Below are 23,758 nucleotides of genomic sequence, written 5' to 3'. Positions count from 1 at the left end.
CCAAGTATCACTTTTTGGGTGGGGTGGGTTTCTTCAAAGTTTCTTTTCCCTTTCTTGTGGTTTTTCTCTCTGCGAAATGGTAAATTGTTTGGCTCAAATGTCAGATGCCTTTCCCCATTTCCCTTCCATGGGTTAATTTTATCAGAATATATTTTGGAAAGCCAGCTTGACCTTGTTCTCCTTGAAAAGAAGTAGTGAAGTTTTGGATAGGCTAACAAGTTTCTGCTGATATACCCAAAAGCCCTTTAATGGTTTTCCTTGAATCCCTGCCATCACTTTCCGTGACTTTGCCTACCTCAAAGGGTTGATGTGGCTTTATGCACCTTCTCTGGTGTTGTGAAATCATTCAACATCAATATCCTCCATGGCCCTCAAAGGGTCACCAGTTTATTCTAGTGGGCTGCTGTGGCCCAGGCAAGACCCACATGTATCATGCATTGGTAAATCTTCTGAAGGAATCCATAATGGTTTTTATTCTTCCTTATAGTCAATTGGAGAAAAGATAATACCTATTATCAAGAAAGCTAATGGTGGCAAAGGACTGTCTAAACTGATGGTAAGTAGATACACACTTAAAAGAGATGCAGTGACTCAGTGGCTAAGATGCTGAGCTTGTCAATCGAAAGGTTGGCATTCAGCGGTTCGAATCCCTAGTGCCGCATAACGGGGTGAGCTCCCGTTACTTGTCTCAGCTTCTGTCAACCTAGCAGTTCAAAAGCACGTAAAAAATGCAAGTAGAAAAATAGGGACCACCTTTGGTGGGAAGGTAACAGCGTTCTGTGCGCCTTTGGCATTGAGTCATGCCGGCCACGTGACCATGGAGACATCTTCGGACAGCGTTGGCTCTTTGGCTTTGAAATGGAGATGAGCACCATGCCCTAGAGTCGGGAATGACTAGCACATATGTGCGAGAGGAAACTTTACCTTTACCTTTAGATACATACATAACTTGTCTCATTTCTTCTATGTTTTCTATGTTATCTTTCTATGACCACAGTAGCTCTCTTGAGACTCATTCCCACCCACCCCCATCCCGCTCCCAGACATTTCAGCAGGAAATTATACATTCTTGAGAATATTTGAAAGAGGGCATCACTATGACTACTGTATTATCAAAATTTGAAAGATTCTGGCTTCACTAAGATGGGTAGTCCTATCAGTCTTTTAAAGCTATCAATTAATTAAAGAATTATATACAGAAAAAAAACCAACTCTTTACATGAGCTGATTTATAATATGACTTTTTGAAAGTAGAAGTTCCCCAAATCCTTTGCTCATGAAAACAGTAAAACGTTTGTAGAAAGTTAACACCTACCCCTCTCCTAGAAGAATGAAATATTCTAGGAAACATTAAAAAGGCAGAATATTATATTTCCCTGGATGAGAAATGGAAAAACTTGTTTTTTGAGGCAGGAAGCAGACTCACTCTTAATAGCCTCCACCTTCCTCAATAACCTACAGCAGATGTCAGCACTTAAGAGATAATGAGATGGCTAGGTTTATTCATAATAAATACCCAAGCTCCAACAAAGGTAGGATTAGTCCTCAGCCACTACAGGAATTGCCCAAAGCCCCTTCATTACATCACCCAGCAAGATTCAACCAAGCTTGGGATACAGACAGCCTACAAAGTTAGCTAAGACCCCCACCCCCTGGGAGTCTGACAGCCAATAGGATACTTGCCCTTGCCACAGGAACAGGAAGCTCAACTTCAAAGCCCAAGTGAGGGTATAAATAGTACTCACTCTCCACTCAATGTGTTCAGCTACCCAGGACTTCAAACCCATGTGGTCCTGTTCACTATTAAACCATCCTTCCAAGCAGCCTCCATGTTTCCAGTGTCTTTCTCCCCACTTGGAACTGAACCCAGATGGACATTTCTTCCAACACCTTCAAAGAACAATCTTAATTAATGTGCATCTTTTTAGCCCTGATCACCCTATGTTATGAGGGATGAAATACAAGTATAATTATCAATATATGATATGCCTTATCGAAGATGGCAACTGACAGCATGGTAAAAGAAGTCATGTAATAATCCAACATTTGGATTGTTGGATTATTGGAAAATAGCCATTTCCTTAGATCGCTGCAATCACTGTATTTGTTGATGTTGCCTATTCCTTTTGGTTGGGATGGCTTGATCTACTCTGCTCAAACCATCCCATTGACATTAATACCCTCTGTGGCCCTCTTGGACCCACTCTTGATTTGAACAAACTGTAGTGGCTCAGGCCTGATGCACACAAATTCTCATAGGATTCACAGCCACACCATATTTATAAAGGTATCATTTTGTTTACATTTTAGAGTATGTTCACTGATGATTTAGATGGAAAAATAGTAAGTACCTTCTTTTCTGCCATTGCTTTCTTTCATATTTTTTTTATCTGAACATGCATTCTGCCAACCCTGGAGCTGTCTTTGAGCGTCTTCAGGGTTGCCACAGTGAGGCTGGCTGGAGCTGTGGGAAAGAGAGTGTGGGAATAGAGATAGCTGAGGGGAATATGTAGTCAAAATAACATTCTTTCTTCTGGGAACCAAGGACACTCTCACCAGCACCTGGAGGGGAATGGATGGGAGGCATCCAGGATGGGAGAGAGACCTGATTGGGACATGTGATAGTTGTGTGTAATGGGGGGAAGAACTTTGGATTTTGAAGGGGGTGGGGAAAACCTGGGGAACTTCAGATTTGGGTTTTCACCAACTGTGTTAATATGACATGCCTAATAAATCTATACTTTGAGGAACCCTGCCTTGGAGTTTTGATTTCCTATGGGCTGTTACTTGGAACCCTGACACATCCCTCTTATCTTTATTCCACCTAAACCAAAAGCATCTCCAGAATCCCCAGAACATCATCATAAGTGGAAGAGCCAAAATATTCTGCCTGTTTTTAACCTTCCTTTCCAATAACTGATCCCTTCAAAATAGATCTAGCGGCCATATTGGGGGTCAAGATTTCCCCGCCCCAGGAACTGATCAGCAAATGGGGGAGGGGAATTTAGATCTCAGTCAAGGAGGTCCATTTGAGGAACAATGGCAAGGAATGAGATGTGCATGATGCTGTCTTCTGATTTGTGGTGAATTGAGTCAGGAAGGAAGGAAGTTCACATTGTATGTGATTTTTTGCTGTGGCGTGTAGGTTATTGTTTTTCAATTGTCAGCTTTGAACTTCAAAGGAATCCACCCATGTTATCAAAAGAAAGGCACATTTCCATCTGGTGAATTGAAAGATATATCTTGGAATGCAAGTTTGAAGATAGCAGCAATCATATAATTATAATTAGTGATGGTTAGTGACGGTTTCAGGCTGGAAAGATTAGATTCACACATGAAAATCCAATTAAACTGATTTGTTGCTACTCATGAATAGTCTCAACTAACAGTTAGCATCTGCTGGAAGGTAGACAAGGGTCAATAGAATTCAATGGGGTTGGACTTTGTCCACTTCTGACTATGTAGTCATCTCAGTTCTATCCCTCTTTTAATGCCACCTCCAGGCTCAGCCATGCCTTCTCTCTTTCTGCAGAGTTAGGCATCACTTCCCCAAAATACCCCAGCCAATTTAAACCATCTTGATCTTTCTACAAAACCACACGAATATCTAAAACCCTTTTAAATATTTGGAGGGGAGGATATTAAAAGAACAACAAATAAATTTGCACCTACTATAAAGATTGATCAGCCATTTTCAATCCAGGGGGGTTAAGCATAACTCCAAATTAATCCAGTGATTAATCCTGTCAACCCTAGGAATGAGGCAAAGGTAGACCATTTCCAAAATACTGTCAGGAAAATTGCAACCCTTCCCTCCTTCTCTCATAGGTAAAAGAAGGGAGGGGGAAGCAAATTCAGACTTTCAAGACTGATGTCAGCCCTTCAAAGCAGACCAGATTAAGAAATCAAATCCCCAAATGTTATTACTGCCCAACTGTATTCTCTTCTATTGGGAGAAATGAAAATATTTGCCACTTATCTCTCAAATTGGCCAAACTTCCCACACTTGTTTGGGGTTTCATTCCCATCCTTGAACTCATTCCTTCCACCAAATGTGCACAGTTGCAGCAGCCACCCCACTTGCCTACAGATGAAACATGGTTCTCCTATAAAAGCTCCAGAAATGCAGAGGAAAAGACAAACTTAGCGCATTGTAAGCCGCCCTGAGTCTCCGGAGAAGGGCGGCATATAAATCAAATTAAAAAAAAACAAAACAAAACCACTATCTTGGTCCCACCAGCCTGACCAAATTGGCACTTTGCAATGTTTCTCCTTTCCTTAGAGGCTCCTCCAGTTCAGGGAGAGATCTGATATTCATGTAAACCGCCTTGAGTCACCATGTGTGACTAGGCAGCAATATAATTATAAATAAATAAATAAATAAATAAATAAATAAATAAATATGAGTGAGTGAGTGAGTGAATGATTGGCATCCAGCCAGTCATGCTCAATCCACTGATCACTCAATAGAAATGATATACGGTTTTCTGAAATGCTATAGGGCCATGATGGCGAACCTATGGCACCTGTGCCACAGGTGGTACGCGGAGCCCTCTCTGTGGGCACGCAAGCCATCGCCCAGCTCAGCTCCGCCATACATGCACGTGCATCTCCCACTAGCCAGCTGATTTTTGGGTCTCTAAAGATTTTGGGGGCAGAGTGCATGCAGGAGACATGTGCGCATGTGCGTGGGTTGCACACACATGCACGAGGATGGGGGGACCGGCGCACCCCCCATACCAAAATGGGTCATGGGGGGTATAGCATGCCCCCATGGCCTGTTTTTAGTCCCAGGAGGCTTCAGGAAGGCCTGCCAGGTCCAAAACAGGCCACAGGAGGTCGCACACGCATGTGTGGGGGACGAGTGGGGGGCATTGCATTATGGGTGTGGGCACATGCATGTGCAACCCCTGTGCGCTCCCCCCGCTTTTGGCATGTGACGGCAAAAAGGTTAGCCATCACTGCTATAGGGTTTACCTAAGCAGGGAGTTGGACTAGAAGACCTCCAAAGTCCCTTCCAACTCTGTTATTCTATTCTATTCTATTCTATTCTATTCTATTCTATTCTATTCTATTCTATTCTATTCTATTCTATTCTATTCTATTCTAGCTAGTCTAGTCTAGTCTAGTCTAGTCTAGTCTAGTCTAGACTAGTGGGGGGATTAATCTTTAGCAGAGGCTCTCTCAGGAGGTGTTCAGTTGACTTGGAAGCAGTATAGAAAGGCTGATGCAGGTTGAGGTTGGCTGGTTTGAAAGTCAAAGTTGGGTTTTGCAATAAAGTCATTGGTTTGGTTCATCATTTCCTGTCTTCCAGATTCTCCCTTACCATCATCCTGTCCACGGTGGACTTCACCCTGGAATATTTGTATATGTGCAAGGCACAGTGCCCAAAAATAGTGACAGGTAAAGCTCACAGGAAGGGCAAGATTCTACCTTACTCAAAATAATAATAATAATACTATTATGTTGTTAAGGGTGGTTTATATAATTCAAACTATAAGTCAAGACTAAAGCTTGTCTTAGTTCTTCAGATAGTTCCACTTCCTGTTTCTTGCAACTCCAACTAAGCCATGAAGGGCAGGAACTTGATTGTTCTCTTCAAGCCAAAAACCAGCATCCTAGTGCAGGGGTCTCCAACCTTGGCCACTTTACGATGGGTGGACTTCAACTCCCAAAATTCCTCAGCCAGCATGCGCTGTCCCAGAGAGTCTAGCTTCAGGGCAAAGGAGAAGGGGGTGGCAGAATTCTACTCTGAGATTCCCACATCATCCAATGTATTTCCCTCTTTTTTTCCCTCTTTCTTTCTCTTCTAGATTTGAGATAAACTTAGCCTCTAACCAGAATGATGGGGCCAACATTGCTCTCCACTTCAAAATTTACATTGCTCAGAAGAAAACTGTACTCAACACGTTTCAGGCTGGCAGGTGGGGACGCCAAGAGAGTCATCAGGTGCCCTTCAGAAAGGGCAAAGATTTTGAGGTCATCTTCATTGTCACTGAGGCTGGATACCAGGTTGGTACACATGATAGAGGCTCCTTTGGGACTGCATCTGCATCTTCATCCACCTGCTGTGGCCCGCCGGTGGCCAGCCGAGCTGGCAGCAGAGTTGGACAGTGAGGAGGTTGGGGAGGAACTTGGGCCAGTCCTGGGGGTTGGGGAAAGCTTGGACGAGGGCTCTGCATCAGAGGCAGAGAGGGGGCCAAGGCCATCTGATAGTTATGTACTGCCTCCGGAGCCTCCAGAGCCTCCAGAGTCTGACATCAACTAGTCAGAAGAACAGTGGGGAGCCTGTTCCCAGTGTGCATATGTGCAGAGCTGCCAGAAAACAAGAACAATTAAGAAAACAGGGTCAACTTGGGAGTAAGGCTTGGAGATGATTGGCCCTTCCCATAAGACATAAAAGAGGAATGAACGGGACATGAGCTTTTGCAGAAAGCAATTAGTCCATCTAGTCGGTTCAAGCTTTGAAAAGTTCTGTTTGACTCTGTGCCAAGTTTGCCCTTGCCCTGCTTTGGCAATTAGTTCTCTGGCAGCATTCCAAGGGAGAAAAGGTGGGTGTTTATAAACATTCTCTTGAAAGACTGTTTGTGAAGCCTTGCGGACTGTGAATGACAATAATTCACAGCCATGTAAATAAAAGAGGTTTTACCAGGACTAATATTGTGCTTTATACTTTCTAAGGAAGCCTAGGTCAGAACACCATCCTAAAATGAAGCCAGCTTTCCTAACTTCATATCTTCCAGATAGTATTTAAGTGATGTACAGGTAATCCTCGTTTAGCGACCACTGGGACCAGCAACTTAATCATTAAGTGATGAGGTCGCTAAGTATTTTCCTGGCAAAAATAAACAGTTTTTTTTCCTGCAAACAGAATGTATGACCTCAACTGAGACTTGATCTCTTCGGGTTTGCCCTCTGACAGATCCGGTTGAACAAGAAGCCCTTCTGCACCTACAGGCATAGAATTCCACCACAAAGCGTGAAGGTCATCCATGTGAAAGGAGATCTGGAGCTGAACTCTCTGACTGTGACAGAACCCACAACACAGAACATGGTAAGTGATCAGTCGCAACAAGTCAGCACCTCTTGATCCTTGATCTCTCTTTGGGAATTGATTCTGGATTTGTTCAATCCCCAAACTGCCACAATCTCTTTCTCCCCCACCCCAATTGCTCTTCTCATACATCTTTCTTGATTTCTGAGTGGTGGTATACTAGGAGACCTAGATCCTCTCACAGTTGCTGTTACTGAGCCAGCTACCACTTCTTCTATCTGTGCATTTCATTTTCTTGCCCATGTGGACGTTACTTTTCTCATCACTGAATTGCACTTTGCTGGATAGGGCCCAGTGTTCAGGTCAGTCAATATTTATTTATTTATTTATTTATTTATTTATTTATTTATTTATTTATTTATTTATTTATTTATTTATTTATCGAACATGTACTAGATAACAGGTATAAGTAGAAACATAAATATGAACATAGTAAATGGGTACAAATAAATGGGAGACATTAGGACAGGGACAGTAGGCATGCTGGTGCACTTATGCACGCCCCTTACAGACTTCTTAGGAATGGGGTAAGATCAACAGTAGACAGTCTAAGGTTAAAGTTTTGGGGGTTTGGGGATGTAACAACAGAGTCAGGTAGAGCATTCCAGGCATTGACCACTCTGTTGCTGAAGTCGTATTTTCTGCTATTGTGTTTGGAGTGGTTTACCTTGAGTTTGTATCTATTGTGTGCTCATGTATTATTGCAGTTGAAGCTAAAGTAGTCATTGACAGGTAGGAAGTTGTAGCAGACAATTTTATGTACTACACTTAGGTCAGACCGTAGGCGGCATAGTTCTAGGTTTTCCAATCCCCAAATTTTGAGCTTGGTGGCATAAAGTCTATCATTGAAAGTATTTGCTATTCCCCCAGCTTGGTGTTGTCTGCAAATTTCATAAGTTCCCCTTCTATCAATGCATCTAGATCATTTATCATCTAAATAATTTATACCTGATAAGATGCTGACATTTAGCCAGGTTTGTTCAATCCATTGATCAACTGATAGAGCTAAGGCAGAACTGCTCAATGGCTGCGCTTATGGTGCTTCCTCCACACCTCCCTTTCCCTGCCATGTTGGGGATTAATCCTTAGTAGAGGTCCCCTCAGGAGTTTTTTGTCTGACTCAGAAGCCAAATGGAAAGGCAGATACAAGGGACAGGTTGCGGTTGGCTGGTTTGAAAGTCAAAGTTGGGTTTTGCAATAAAGTCATTGATTTGGGTCATCATTTTCTGTCTTCCAGACTCTCCCTTACTATCATCTTGTCCCTGGTGGACTCCGCCCTGGAATATCTGTATATGTGCAAGGCACAGTGCCCAAAGACAGCAACAGGTAAATTTCCTTTGCAGGCTCATAGGGAGGACAAGATGCTACCTTATTCAAAATAATAGTAGTAAGATTATTATTATTTTTTTAAAATTTGATTTATATGCCGCCCTTCTCCGGAGACTCAGGGCGGCTTACAATGCGTTAAGCAATAGCCTTCATACTTTTGTATATTTATACAAAGTCAGCTTATTGCCCCCACAAACTGGGTCCTCATTTAACCTACCTTAGAAAGGATGGAAGGCTGAGTCAACCTTGAGCCTGGTAAGATTCAAACCTGCAGAAATTGCAGGCAGCTGTGTTAATAACAGGGTGCATTAAACCACTGTACTACCAAGGCACCGACGATCTGGAATGAGCTCCCCCCAGAGATACGGAGGATTCCGGATCTGCGCACCTTCCGCCGCGAGCTGAAGACTCTTTTATTTCATCAAGCTGGCCTCGCCTAAATCTTCTCCCTTTTAAGTGTAAATTTTAAATTTTTACTGTATTTTAAAATATGGGTATTTTAAATTATTGGTATCAATTCAGCCAAATTTATTTAATTCATTTTATTCGATTTTAAATTTTGTATATGTATGTGTTTTATTTCATGGCTGTTCACCGCCCTGAGTCCTTCGGAAGTAGGGCGGTATAGAAATTCAATAAAATAAATAAATAAATAAATAAATAAGGCTCTTATTATGTTGTTAAGGGTGGAGTGGAGTGGAGTGGAGTGGAGTAGAGTAGAGTAGAGTAGAGTAGAGTAAAACAGAACAGAACAGAACAGAACAGAACAGAACAGAACAGAACAGAACAGAACAGAATAGAATAGAATAGAATTCTTTATTGGCCAAGTGTGATTGGACACACAAGGAATTTGTCTTTGGTGCATATGCTCTCAGTGTACATAAAAAGAAAAGATACATTCGTCAAGAATCACAAGGTACAACACTTAATGATAATCATAGGGTACAAATAAGCAATCAAATCTTATTAGGAAACAATCACTATAAAACGCAAGGATACAAGCAACAAAGTTACAGTCATACAGACATAAGTGGGAGGAGATGGGTGACAGGAACAATGAGAAGATTAATAGTAATAGTAATGCAGACTTACTAACTAGTTTGACAGTGTTGAGGGAATGATCTGTTTAGCAGAGTGATGGCGTTTGGGAAAAAACTGTTCTTGTGTCTAGTTGTTTTGATGTGCAGTGCCCTATAGTGTCATTTTGAGGTAGGAGTTGAAACAATTTATGTCCAGGATATGAGGGGTCTGTAGATATTTTTACAGCCCTCTTTTTGATTCGTGCAGTATACAGGTCCTCAACGGAAGGCAGGTTGGTAGTAATTGTTTTTTCTGCTGTTCTAATTATCCTCTGATAAATCTATATCCTGCTTCCTGTAACTCCAACTAAGCCATGAGGGCCAGGAACTTGATTCTTCTCTTCAAGCAAAAAAACACAAGCATCTACAGTTTCTAGCTTCAGGGCAAAGAAAAAAAGGGGGGAGCAGAAGACTCTGAGTCTTCTGCATCTCTCATTTAATTTTCCTCTTCTTTTTTCCTCTCTCTCTCTCGTCCAGATCCTGGGTGTACTTCAATGTGGACTTTGCATGTGGCCAGCATGAGGGGTTTGACATTCCCCTCAACTTCAACCCTTGCTTTAATGTGAACAAAGTTGTGCTCAACACATTTCAGGCTGGCAGGTGGGGACATGAAGAGGGTCATCAGATGCCCTTCCGAAAAGGCGAGCATTTCGAGATCATCTTCATTGTCAATGAAACCGGATACCAGGTTGGTACATGTGACAGAGGCTCCTTATCCTCATTCCTCCCCCCACCCCCAGAATTCACAATTTGTTTGGAATGAACCATAAAGACATTTAATACCAATTTTCCTAATTTCATATTTTCCACATGGGTTTAAGTGATGTACAGGTAATCCTCATTTAACAACCACTGGGACCAGCGACTTACATGTTAAATGAAAATGTGACTGTGTTCATGATTCAGCTTTTTCTTTGTTTACTGTCTGGTAAAGGTTTTAAATGACAGGATTTGTTGCAAAGTTACTGCTTCACCACTGTCCTAATTGAAAAAGTCACTAAATGAGGACAACCTATAATTGAAGGGAAAACATTTTGCTCCAGGGTGGAAAAAAGTTGGGTATTGTTGAACTAAAGGTTTCTCCCTCCGTACATATACACATTTTGACCTCTGCTCAGCTTTGAGGTGGGTTGTTTTCTTGGCAAAAATAAACCGGTTTTTTTTCCCCTGCAAACAAAATGTATGATCCCAATTGAGACTTGATCCTTTGGGGTTTGCTCTCTGACAGATCCTAGTGAACAAAAAACCCTTCTGCACCTACAAGCATAGAATTCCGCCACAAAGCGTGAAGGTCATCCATGTGAAGGGAGATCTGGAGCTGAACTCTCTGAATGTGATAGAACCAACAACGCAGAACATGGTAAGTGACCAGGTATTGACAAGTCGGCACTGTTGGGAGGAAATACTCCCCTGTTGGGATTCTTCCAGCCGAGATGCAATGATCCACGCTTTGAAAAAATAATTGAATAATGAAGCAGAGCTGCCGGAAAGAAGCTTTTAATGACAAGGAACCAAGATGAGTGACATTCCGCAAGGCTTCTTGGCTAGCTAGAAAGATTGACATTCAAACATGAATTTATATACCCTTTCTGGGTTTTGGTCTGAAACTGGTTTTGGGTGACATTTAATTCTTTGTTTATTGATGGGATAATTTCCCCTATTCACCTTTGTTTGGAAGGAAAAAAAGTTACACTCTGTTCCTGAAAAGAAGTAGAGTTGAGAAATCTGGCTAGTTCCTGTGACTATTTGTTCTGGTAATTGGTTTAACAAGCAGCAGCTATTGTGTTTGCTCTTTCACTACATTCTAGTGCTAATTGCATTCTTTATGGTTAGGCTTATCTTAAATGTTTCCACTTAAGGTTACCTGGGAGTGTAAGCTCTAGAATGAGCTAGACAGGGCTTTTCTTCTTGTGTAAACAGTTGTGATTTAATTATTTGTATTGTGTTTGGATTATTTGCTGTCTCATGTCTTCTTCCCCTGGGGGGGAGGGGCTCCCTTTAGCACCTCCTGATCCTTGATCTCACTTTGGAAATTGATTCTGGATTTGCTCAATCCCCAAACTGCCACTTTCTCTTTCTCCCCTCTAATTGCTCTTCTTGCACATCTTTCTTGACCCCTAGCAATGTCCTCCTTTCCCAGGTCCTCAATTGCCTTGGCTTACAACTCTGCATTCTAGCAAAAATAGCCATTCTAGGATGGCACTAGGACCAACAACTGAACAGGGAGAAAATTTACCCCAGGCCAATGTCCTGCTTTCCCCCTTCAAGATTCTACAAATCAGCATTTCTCAACCTGGCAGTTTTAAGATGTGTGGCCTCAATTCCCTGAAATTAGAAGGTTGCAAAATGCTTGCATCTACTGGGGTCTTCCCACCCACCCACAAATGAAACACAGTTCTCCTATAAAAGCTCCAGAAATGCAGAGGAAAAGGCAAACACTCTTGGTTCCACCAGCCTAACCAAGTTGGCAGTTAGAGGTTCCTCCAGTGCAGTGAGAGATCAGGTATCCAGCCAGTCTTGCTCAATCCACTGATCAACTGATAGAGTTAAAGCAGAACTGTGGCTGCAGTTCTGGTGCTTCCTCCATGCTTTCCTTTCCCTGCCATGTTGGGGGATTAATTCTTATCAGAGGCTCCCTCAGGAGGTCTTTGTTTGACTTGGAAGCTACATGGAAAAGCTGATACAAAGCACAGGCAGGGATGGGATTCAGCCGGTTCGGATCGGTTCGGATCAGGTGGGCCAGCCCTCTCACCCCTGTGTTTTACTTATCTTTATCCTCTCAGCTGATTCACACAGCAGAGCGGATTGCTGCGCCTCAGCTATGTTACTCCCCAGAAGTAACATGGAAGGTTAGTTTTGTTAAAACTGTGCATGCGTGTGCACACATCTGATGCGCGATCACCAAATCGGTTGTTAAACCGGCAGGATCCCACCACTGGGCACAGGTTGTAGTTGACTAGATGAAAAGTCTAAGTTGTGTTTTGCTGTAAAGTCATTGGTTTGGTTCATCATTTCCTATCTTCCAGGCACTTCCTTATCACCAATCTGTCTCTGGTGGACTCCGACCTGGGATGTCTGTATATGTGCAAGGTGCAGTACCCAAACACCCCAAAAGGTAACATTCTTTTGGAGGCTCACAGGAAGGGCAAGATCTATCTGTCTCAAAATAATAGTGATAAGATTATTATGTTCTAAGGGTAAATTATATAATTCAAATTGTATGCCAAGATTAAAGGCCTTCTTAATTTGTATTTATTTATTTAATTTGTCAAACATGTACTAGATAACAGGTATAAGTAGAAACATGGACATGAGCACATGAAATGAGTACAAATAAATGGGGACAGTAGGACAGGGGTGGTAGGCACTCTGGTGCACTTATGCATGCCCCCTTTATGGACCTCTTAGGAATGGGGTGAGGTCCACAGTAGTCAGTTTAAAGTTGAAACTATGGGGGTTTGAGGAAATAACAATGAAGTCAGGTAGGCATTGACCACTCTGTTGTTGAAGTCGTATTTTCTGCAATCGAGTTTGGAGTGATTTACCTTGAGTTTATACCTCTTGTTTGCCCATGTATTATTGCAGTTGAAGCTGAAGTAGTCATTGACAGGCAGGACTTTGTAGCAGATAATTTTGTGTACTACACTTAGGTTAGATCATAGCCGACGTAGTTCAAGGTTGTCCAAGCCCAAAATTTCAAGCCTAGTGGCATAAGGTATTCTATTGTGAGAAGAGGAGTGGAACTCTCTTCTCGTGAAATACCTCTGGACTCGCTCAATTGTATTAATGTCCGATATAGTGTGGATTCTAGGCAGATGAGCTATATTTGAAGATTGGTCTGGCAAAGGTTTTGTATGCCCTAGTTTGCAGTACATTGTTATTTCTTTGGATAGTTCTAGTTCCTGGTTCTTGCAACTCCAACTAAGTCACCAGGGCTAAGAACTTGATTCTTCTGTTAAACCAACAAAGAGCATCCTATGTATTCTAGCTTCAGAGTAAAGGAAAAGGAGCAGAACTCTACTCTGAGATTCCTGCACCTACCAATTAAGTTTTCTGCTTGTTTTTTCCTCTGTCTCTTCCAGATTTGAGGTGAACTTTGCCTGTGGGCAGCATGATGGGACCAACATTGCCTTCCACTTCAAGATTTACTTTAATTGGCAGAAAACTGTGCTCAACACATTTCAGGCTGGCAGGTGGGGACATGAAGAGCATCATGAGATCCCCTTCCAAAAAGGAGAGGATTTTGAGGTCATCTTCATTGTCAATGAAGCCAAATACCAGGTTGGTATATGTGACAGAAGCTACTTTTGGGGCTGCAGGTGGCCCTTCATTCGCCCCCCACCCACCCAAAGAATTTACTGATTGTCTAGAACCATGATGGCAAATCTATGGCACGCATGCCAAAGGTGGCACGCAGGGCCCTCTCTGTGGGCACGCGTGCTGTCACCAGCTGTTCTTATGGTTTCCGGAATGTGCATGCCCGTCAGCCAGCTGGTCTTCATGCATGCCAGAGCACTGGAAATCTGAAGACCAGATGGCCAATGCACACGCATGTGCCGACGACCCCCTGGTCTTTGGGCACGCCGGAAACCTGAAGCCAGCATGTGCAGCACTCCAGCATGCACACATTCTGGTTTGGGCACTCAGTGCCGAAAAGGTTTGCCATCACTGGTCTAGAATGAACCATTAATTAATTAATTAATTGGTTCAATTTATATGCCGCCCTTCTCCGGAGACTCAGGGTGGCTTACAAAGCAATAGCCTTCATACTTTTTGTATATACCTGGTTAGTAGGGCTTTCGGGCCCCCCTAAGCGGTGTTCTTTTTTATACAAAGTCAGTTTATTGCCCCCACAATCCGGGTCCTCATTTTACCTACCTCAAAAGCCTGAGTGGCATAGGAGGCTAATGCCTCCTAAGGCAGCATTTAACATCCAGCTGCCTGCAATTACTGCAAGTTCAATTCTCACCAGGCTCAAGGTCGACTCAGCCGTCCATCCTTTCTAAGGTGGGTAAATTGAGGACCCAGTTTATGGGGGCAATAAGCTGACTTTGTATAAATATACAAAAGTATGAAGGCTATTGCTTAGCGCATTGTAAGCCACCCTGAGTCTCCGGAGAAGGGCGGCATATAAATCAAAAAAAAAAAAAAAAAAGGATGGAAGGCTGAGTCAACCTTGAGCCTGGTGAGATTTGAACTTGCAGTAATTGCAGGCAGCTGGTGTTACTTAACAGCACTTTAGTCTGCTGTGCCACCAAGGCTCTTTAATACTGACTATCCCAACTTCGTATCTTCCATATATTATCTTAAGTGATGCACAAGTTGTCTTCATTTAGCGACAATTAGGAACAACGATTCAGTCACCGAGGTCACTAAATGAAATCCTGACTATCTTTATGATTGGACTTCAGCTTTTCTTTGCTTTACGGTCCTGTGAAGCTTTCAAATGCCAGGATTTGTTGCAAATTTACAATTTGAACACTGTCAAAATGCAAACAGTCACTAAATGGTGTGGGATATATTCATGGCAAGAATAAACAGGTTTTTCCTGCAAAGAAATTATATGATCCCAATTGAGACTTGGTCCCTTTGGCTTTTTCCTCTGACAGATCCTGGTGAACAAGAAGCCTTTCTGTATCTACATGCACAGAATTCCACCACAAAATGTGAAGGTTATTAATGTTAAGGGAGACGTGAAGCTGCAATCTCTGAATGTGACAGAAGGGCCAATGAAGGAGAACATGGTAAGCATTATCAATATCGACAAGTTGGTACCTCCTGATCCTTGATCTCTCTGGGAACTGATTTTCAGTTTGTTCAACCCTCAAGCTGCCACATTTTCTTTCTCCCTTTCATTTGCTCCTCTTATACTTCTTTTTCGACGCTCCCAAGAATGGCTGTCCTTCTGGGTTCTCAGTTGTCTTGGCTGATGACTCTGCATCCTAGCAAAAAAACAACCTAATACTAGTATACTAATACTAGCAACTGAACAGGGAGCAAATGTACTCCTTTCCCCCTTGCAAATGTCCATGAAGCAGTGTTTCTCAATACGGCAATTGTAAGATATGTGGCCTCAACTCCCAGGAATTCTATCATGCTACAAAGAATGAAAAAAGAACAGACCCAGATTCTGAGTCAGGATCAGCTGGACAACCACTGCAAGGTTAATATAAGATATTTAACCTGTTTCCTGCATTCACACACTAAGGGATTTGCAACAGACCAAATTACCTCCACAACAGCAATCCAGGTTAGAATAGAATAGAATAGAATAGAATAGAATAGAATAGAATAGAATAGAATAGAATAGAATAGAATAACAGAGTTGGAAGGGACCTTGGAGGTCTTCTAGTCCAACCCCCTGCCCAAGCAGGAAACCCTACACCACTTCAGACAAATGGTTATCCAACATCTTCTTAAAAATTTCCAGTGTTAGGGCATTCACAACTTCTGCAGGCAAGTTGTTCCACTTATTAATTGTTCTAACTGTCAGGAAATTTCTCCTTAGTTCTAAATTGCTTCTCTCCTTTATTAGTTTCCACCCATTGCTTTTTCTTCTACCCTCAGGTTTGTTTGTTTGTTTGTTTGTTTGTTTGTTTATTTATTTATTTATTTATTTATTTATTTATTTATTTATTTATTTATTTAATTTGTATACCGCCCTTCTCCAACAGGATTCAGGGCGGTGAGATATCATTATTAGGCAGAATCGCGGCAATAAAAATGAGCATATTACCCAAGTTATTGTATCTATTCCGAACGGTCCCTGTTAAATTAGATAAAAAATTCTTTCTGGAGCTCAATAGCATCATCAGGAAATTTATTTGGGAGGGAAAGAAACCAAGGATAGCGATTAGGAATTTACAGGACAAGAAGGAAAGAGGGGGTTTCGGATTACCTAAATGGGAGTTATATCAAAAAGCTGCAAACCTAGTATGGCTGAAAGAATGGGCAACCCTAAGAAATAAAAGACTGTTAACTCTAGAAGGGTATGATCTCCAGAAGGGGTGGCATGCATATCTCTGGGATACTGGGAAGAAGATAAAAACTTACTTCCATAGACATAAAATAAGGGACATCTTGATACAAATATGGGGAGAGATGAGACAGAAGCACTATAGGAAAATTCCGAGATGGCTTTCCACCATGGAGGCTATAATATATCCAAATGTATTAGAAATGGGTAAAACGTTCAGATACAATGAATTATTAGATGGGGGAGGGAACCTTAAAACAAGGGAAGAATTGATGGAACAAGGTATTTCTATAGACTGGTGGCCATATAACCAAATTAAATCCAGATATAAAAAAGATAAGGAGGAATTCGGCATTGAAATGAGCATAAATGGATTTGATAAGATATGGATGGGTACGGACGACAAAATTTTAGCTAAATTATATAATTATTTATTGGAGTATGATATGGCAGAGGAAGTAGTTAAAGAACCGATGTTAGCATGGGCCAAAAATATAGGACAGAATATAAATTTGAACGAATGGGATTCAATATGGAATAACAACCTTAAAATGACAAAGGCGACGGCTTATAAGGAAAACCAATACAAGCTGTTTTATAGATGGCATATGGCCCCAGCCAGGATAGCGAAGATCTACCCCAATTCGAGCCCTAAATGTTGGAAATGTGACCATCAGCAGGGTACTTTTTATCATTGCTGGTGGACATGTAATCAGGCACAAAAATTCTGGAGGATGATATGGGTATGGATTAGAGAAATAATAAAAGAAAATTTTGATTTTGACCCAAAAGCTTTTCTCCTGGGAATTTTGAAAACTGAATATGCAAAAAAGAAAAAGTATTTAATTATACATATTCTGACAGCCGCTAGAATTTCCTTTGCCCAGTATTGGAAAGAAAAACAAATACCACCTCAAGAACATGTTATTGGAAAAATATTGGAGTGCGCCGAAATGAACAAATTGACTTCAGAAATTAATGACAGAGAAGATTCAGAATTTTATAGCGTGTGGGACATGTAGTACGAATGGATGGGGGAAAGAAATAAAGAAGGTAATAGAGATTAAATTTTAACTAATTAACAAAATCTATATGAATAGTATTAGATTTAGTCTTAGGGAGTTGAGCACTATTATTTTTAAATGTTTGAAATTAAATCTAGCTCCAAGAAACAATATCAACAAAAGACAAGCAATAATGTATGCAGATGTATATATGTATATAACTGCACCAATGAACCGAAAATGTACCGATTGTATTACTATATGTTATAATAAAATCAAATTCAAAAAAAAAAAAAAAAGGATTCAGGGCGGTGAACAGCCATGATAAAACATAACATATAAAATTTAAAAGCAATTTAAAAAACATTAAATAATTTTGGCTATCCATTTAAAACAACCCGGATTAAAACCAATTACAAATTAAAACCGAAGGGATGGGATCAAGCCCTGAAGATGTGTTTTCAGGGCCCGACAAAAAGTCCGGAGGTCTGGTATCGAGCGTATCTCTGGGGGTAGGTTGTTCCAGAGGGCAGGTGCCACCACAGAGAAGGCTCTCCCCCTGGGGGTCGCCAGCTGACATTGTCTGGCTGACGGCACCCTGAGGAGTCCCTCTCTGTGGGAGCGTATTGGCCGGTGGGAGGCTATTGGCGGCAGAAGGAGGTCTCGTAAATACCCCGGCCCTAAGCCATGGAGCGCTTTAAAGGTGGTCACCAACATCTTGAAGCGCACCCTGAAGACCACAGGAAGCCAGTGCAGCTCGCGCAGGAGAGGTGTCACATGGGAGCGCCCCGTCACTCCCATAATCCCCCCCCCAATTGAAGAATAGTTTGACTCCCTCTTCTTTGTGGCAGCCCCTGAGATATTGGAAGACTGCTATCATGTCTCCCCTAGTCCTTCTCTTTATCAAACTAGACGTACCCAGCAACTGTTCTTCATATGTTTTAGCCTCCAGTCCCCTAATCATCTTTGTTGCTCTTCTCTGCACTCTTTCTAGAGTCTCAACATCTTTTTTAAAACTAACCAGTTTTATCAAATGGTAAAAAGGCACTGATGAAGAGGGAGAGGGCAGCAGGCAAGGATATCCAGGGCTAGCAATTTTAGGGAAAAAAAAACCCCATGGAGTTCAGAGGTGGAATTCAGCTGGTTCAGACTGGTTCAGGCGAACTGGTAGTGAAATCACAGATGAGCCAGCTCACCTGCCCCAGCTCTATGCCATCCTATTTAGGCACATTTTTGAGGCCGGGCGTATGCATGGAAGGTGCGCATATGAGCAAAGTGCATGCATGGACCGGTAGTAACAAAATGTGAAACCCACCACTGATAGAGTTGGTAACAGTCTCTTTGAATTCCTTTCCAACCAGATAATAATGGGCCTTGCAATCTAGCATCCAGTAGTTATCAAGAGACTTGCTAACCCAACCTGTCTCTCTTTATTGTAGCTTTAATTTGTGGGATGGGACAGAAACCAGGAGATGAGAAATCTGTGTGCATTCAGGTGCAATTCAAAGAGCCTAGTATTTTCTGATGTTTGGCTTAGATTATACTCATAGTGAACACGAAGGACTAGAAAATGGGGGAGGGGGAATTACAAAGTAATCTGCCAACTGCTTAATGCTTGGTTTAGTTCATCAAGCTTCTAAAATCACAAGGAAGGAGAAGAAAAGGAATAGTAAATGGAACATTTTAGGGAAAATTAGGGTTTTTTTTTTATGGTTAACGAGGGGATTACTGTAATATAAATCCCTTTTCCCCATGTCCAAAGCCAGCTACTCCCCATCACTCAGAAATATCTCTATTAAAAAAAAAAACTTGGAATAGAAGAAAGCCCTTGGGCAAATGTGTGACTGAGTGGAAAGAAAGATCTATATATTGCACAAGGAAATCGGGATTTAGAACCAAGGTTGATGATTTGATCTATAAACTCAATCTTTTGCAATGCCATAAACCAGGGGCTTTCACAAGGTTTAATCAATAAAGTCAACAGAGCAATCCCACTGACACTATCACAACCCCATCTATTTTTTTTTTGTGTTCATTGCACATAATAGCAATAGCAGTTAGAGTTATATACCACTTCACAGTGCTTTACAGCCCTCTCTAAGCAGTTTACAGAGTCAGCATATGGCCCTCAACAATCTGGGTCCTCATTTTACCAACCTTGGAGGATGGAAGGCTGAGTCAACCTTGAGCCTAGTGAGATTCGAACTGCCAAATTGCAGGCAGCCAGCAATCAGAAGAATTAGCTGCAGTACTGCATTCTAACCACTGCGCCACCGCTGCTCAAGTAACAGACCCAACGCAATCAAAACTCTGAGGCCTGAATGTTCCTCAAAGTATAGATTGTCAACTCGCAAAGCATCCTTGGCCTGCTCTCAAGTTGCCATAGGCAAGGGGGATGGGAAACCAATGAAACAGCATGGCAGCCAAAGACAGATGCACATTCCAGACTTATCTCTCTCAAGGCTGTCTCCCAGGGTTACCCACAGCAACCAGGGGGGGAGTGATCTCCAACCCATGAAATTGCTCCATTGGCAAATGTGATCGATGACATACCCTGGGGGGAGGGGCGAAACGGTCATGATTGGGGCGTAAATTACGTGGGGTCAGAGTTGGCTTAACTTGGGAACATGCCAACATGACGCTCCTAATAAATAACTGGATTTCTTTTGAAGATTGGCTTGAAGCTCATGATTTAATTAGGGCATCCGTTGGAACCCTGTCAAATTTATTAGGCATATCAGCGAGTGAACCGGTCCGAACCGGCTGAATACCACTTCTGCTATGTACTACAACTATTTTGACCCCAGCTAGCAGCCTCATGGGGGGGTGGTGGCATTGAGTGTAACCTGGATGCTTGTCTATTTCAGCTGGTGCCCTACACAGGTGATATTCCTGGAGGTTTGGAAGCCAACAGGAACATCACAGTGCGAGGCTCTATTCCGAAGAATGCGAAAAGGTTTGGGCTCCCTTTTTTCATGTGTTTTTGGATGCAGTCAGAGGAATGGAATTGTAACCATTGGGCATCGCTGCCTTTCTACAGTCACAGCCAGAGGTCCCAACCTGCCAGTGCCTTCCAGGCATCACACATTTCAGTCCATTCAGCCCACATTTTCCCCCTGCTCACAAGTTATACACCAGGGCTCCAGTTTATCTTTGGCACAGCAAAATGCCAGTCTTAGGGCCTTTCATAGACCTTTCCTGCTTTATCTCCTTTATATGCCTTTCCCATCTCTTGTGCACATCCACAAGGAAAGCCCAGAGGACAAGGGGAAGGGGAAGCACAATTCCGCACATAGTATGTGGAACTCACTGCCACAAGAAGAAGAAGCAAAGCTTAGGGAAATATTTCCCCAAAATGTGAATATGAAATATCATGAAAAGATCGATGAGTTGAAGAGTTTGGGGAACTCTAGCTAAGGAGATGGATTTAAAGAAAGATTTGGACTCAAATCATCATTAAGCAGCAATCAGCTTTCTTCATTAGAAGAATGCTATTCACAGTTAGAGTGCTACTGAATATGAATAACAGAGTTGGAAGGGAGTTTGGAGGTCTTCTAGTCCAACACCCTGCTCAGTCAGGAAACCCTATTCCATTTCAGAAAAATGATTGTCCAATCTCTTTTTAAAAACTTCTGAAGCATTCACAACTTCTGAAGACAAGTTGTTCCGCTGGTTAATTGTCCTCAATGTCAGGAAATTCCTCCTTAGTTCTAGGTTGCTTTTCTCCTTGATTAGTTTCCATACATTGCTTCTTGTCCTGCCTTCAGTTGCTTTAGGTGCAGGGGTGAAATGCTACCAGTTCAGACCATTTCGCCCAAACCAGTAGTAAAAAAATGCTACCAGTTTGGTCGAACCGGTATTTCCGATGATCAACTGTGCCGCATGATTTATATTTGCTAGAAATCACACGAGACAGCTGTTCCCCCCCCTCACTGTCCTACTTACCTTTGCAGACTCAGAAAAGGCTTCTTAATCCTCCTTTATCAGTGCTGCGCAGCAGTGCATGTGGTGCGCATGCACACAAAGTGCGCATTTGGCATGCACCGCGCATGCACGCACGAAGCAAACCAGTAGTGAAACGAACTGGTAGCAGACTTCAGAGCATTTCACCCCTGTGCAGGTGCTTTCAAGAATAGACTCCCTCTTCTTTCTGACAACCCCTTTTCATACGTGTGACTTTTTATACCTATATTGCTCACTAAAAGTTTGATTGTGGCAGAACGCAAATGCAATGAATGAATAAATACCTAAAATGATAAATAGAACTTACGCATTCAGCAGCAGTCAACCAATAAATAATATTTGCAAAGAGGAACAAGATCTGTCTCCCCCCCACCCCTCCCTTAGCCTTCACCCATGGAAGCGTCTGGCAGGCTGCTATTGAATTAAGAGATTGGGGTGAGGAGAATCAGATTTCCTTTTATTTATTCCAAGGGTCATCTGAGACACTTGCTTTGATCTCTCTTTTCAAGGTTTCAAATCAATTTTATGGCTGGCCAGGATATTGCTCTGCAGATTAATCCACGCCTGGAACAAAGAATCGTGGTCCGTAACAGTTTTCTATATGGCAGGTGGGGACCCGAGGAAAGGAACTTGACCTTTAACCCTTTCCAACCTGGGCAGACCTTTGAGGTGAGTTGGCTTTGACTACAGAAAGGAGGGACATCTGCAGGGAGGCAATAAAAAAAATAATATGTCAGCCATAGAGATATAAATGGTATCTGGCCCCTATTTTAACCATCTCATGTAGATGCCCCTGGATTCTAGCAGAGAGTTTGGCTGGTTGGCCAATGAGAAAGTAGGGAGGCAATGGGGGTGGGGGTGTAGAGAAGATCCAGCTGATGTCTTACAGAGGTGTAAAACTCCATCTCCCATAATTCCCAGTTAGCACAGGAGAAGAAAATCCAGCTGCCTTCTGAAAAAGGATCTGTCAACTCGTAAAGCATTCCAGGACTGATCTCAAGTTGCCGTAGGCAAGAAGGGGGAGAAGCTCATGGGGCAGCTCAGCTGGCATGACTACAAGCACATTCCACGCATACCTTTCTCCAGATTGTATCCCAGGTTACTGGACCCAGCAGGAGGGGCGTGTTTCCTACAGCCCGCGAATGTGCTCCCTTGGAGAATGTGATTTATGACACACCCAGGGAGGAGGCTGGAAACAGGGTCATTGTGGAGTCATAAACTATGTGAGGGCAGAGCTGACTCCACTTGGATAAGTGCCGACATGCTGCTCCTAATAAATAACTGGATTTCTTTTGAAACCTGGCTCGAGGCTGATGAATTAATTAGGGCATCCATCGGAACCCACACAGGACCTTTGGGTCATTTAGAATCCCATTTTTACCTCTCTCTTGGAAAATTGTCCTTGTATTGCCCTTGGGGCTTTGGGGAGAGGAGAGGAGAAAAAAGTGTGGCAGTTATGACTCCCCCCCATCAATGAAGCCCCATATCTTATGTATTGGTGGTACCTTTTGATTTTGATGCAAGTTGCAAATGGTGTGGATTGCAGACCCCTTGTCAGAGGACCAAAAGTAATCCAGATGTACTGATTTGCCACACTAACATTCTTCCTCTCTTCCCAGCTCTTGATCCACTGTGACAACCACAAGTTCAAGGTTTACGCCAATGGCCAACCTTTCTTCAACTATGCCCATCGTTATGTCCCTATTGAAGACATCCACACTCTAGAGATCAATGGAGACGTGACTCTTTCCTACATCAAGTACTAAGCAATTGGGCAGGGGGAACAGATCAGAAACAGCAGAGACCCCCCCCCTTCTCTCTCTCTCTCTCTCAGTCTGCCAATACACTTAAAATCTTGCTGATGTCAAGTGGTCTACAAGCTCCAGTCAGACAGTCAATCAATCAATCAATCAATCAATGAATCAGAGATTCAAGTGTAGTTGAGCAGCATTTTTCAATAAAGCATCATGATCAAGTAATGCCTTTCTGTCTTCTGATTTTGATTTGTGGATGATAGTGTTGGAAGAAATGTCCATCTGGGTTCAGTTCCAAGTGGGAAAAAGATGCTGGAAACATGGAGACTACTTGGAAAAATGGTTTTTAATTGTGGACAGGACCACATGGTTTGAGGTAAAGGTAAAGTTTCCCCTCGCATATATGTGCTAGTCGTTCCAGATTCTAGGGGGTGGTGCACATCTCTGTTTCAAAGCCGAAGAGCCAGCGCTGTCCGAAGACGTCTTTGTGGTCATGTGGCCGGCATGATTAAACACCAAAGGCACATGGAATGCTGTTTCCTTCCCACCAAAGGTGATCCCTATTTTTCTACTTGCATTTTTTACATGCTTTTGAACTT

General features: G+C 42.4%; 1 protein-coding gene across 1 annotated transcript; it reads left to right on the top strand.

The window, feature by feature from the left end:
* The first annotated feature begins 493 nt into the window (after positions 1–493).
* Positions 494–23,376, top strand: LOC117658627 (galectin-9-like). Its single transcript, XM_060690037.2, has 14 exons — positions 494–556; positions 2,311–2,343; positions 5,315–5,403; positions 5,814–6,012; positions 6,923–7,054; positions 8,292–8,380; positions 9,940–10,150; positions 10,691–10,822; positions 12,489–12,577; positions 13,545–13,743; positions 15,072–15,206; positions 20,310–20,398; positions 21,915–22,074; positions 23,025–23,376. Exons 1-14 carry the CDS (start codon positions 554–556, stop codon positions 23,169–23,171), a joined length of 1,707 nt encoding a protein of 568 aa, XP_060546020.2. The 5' UTR covers positions 494–553; the 3' UTR covers positions 23,172–23,376.
* The last annotated feature ends 382 nt before the right edge of the window (positions 23,377–23,758 follow it).

Source organism: Pantherophis guttatus, chromosome 2, assembly GCF_059756535.1.
Source record: "Pantherophis guttatus breed Tessera chromosome 2, ASM5975653v1, whole genome shotgun sequence".
Taxonomy (NCBI): Eukaryota; Metazoa; Chordata; class Lepidosauria; order Squamata; family Colubridae; genus Pantherophis; species Pantherophis guttatus.
This window is presented reverse-complemented; position numbering and strand designations above follow the sequence as displayed.

Coding starts and splice junctions, on each gene's coding strand:
- LOC117658627 (XM_060690037.2), top strand. Junction 2,344..5,314: donor ATGATTTAGATGGAAAAATA/GTAAGTACCTTC, acceptor CCTGTCTTCCAG/ATTCTCCCTTACCATCATCC. Junction 7,055..8,291: donor AACCCACAACACAGAACATG/GTAAGTGATCAG, acceptor TCTGTCTTCCAG/ACTCTCCCTTACTATCATCT.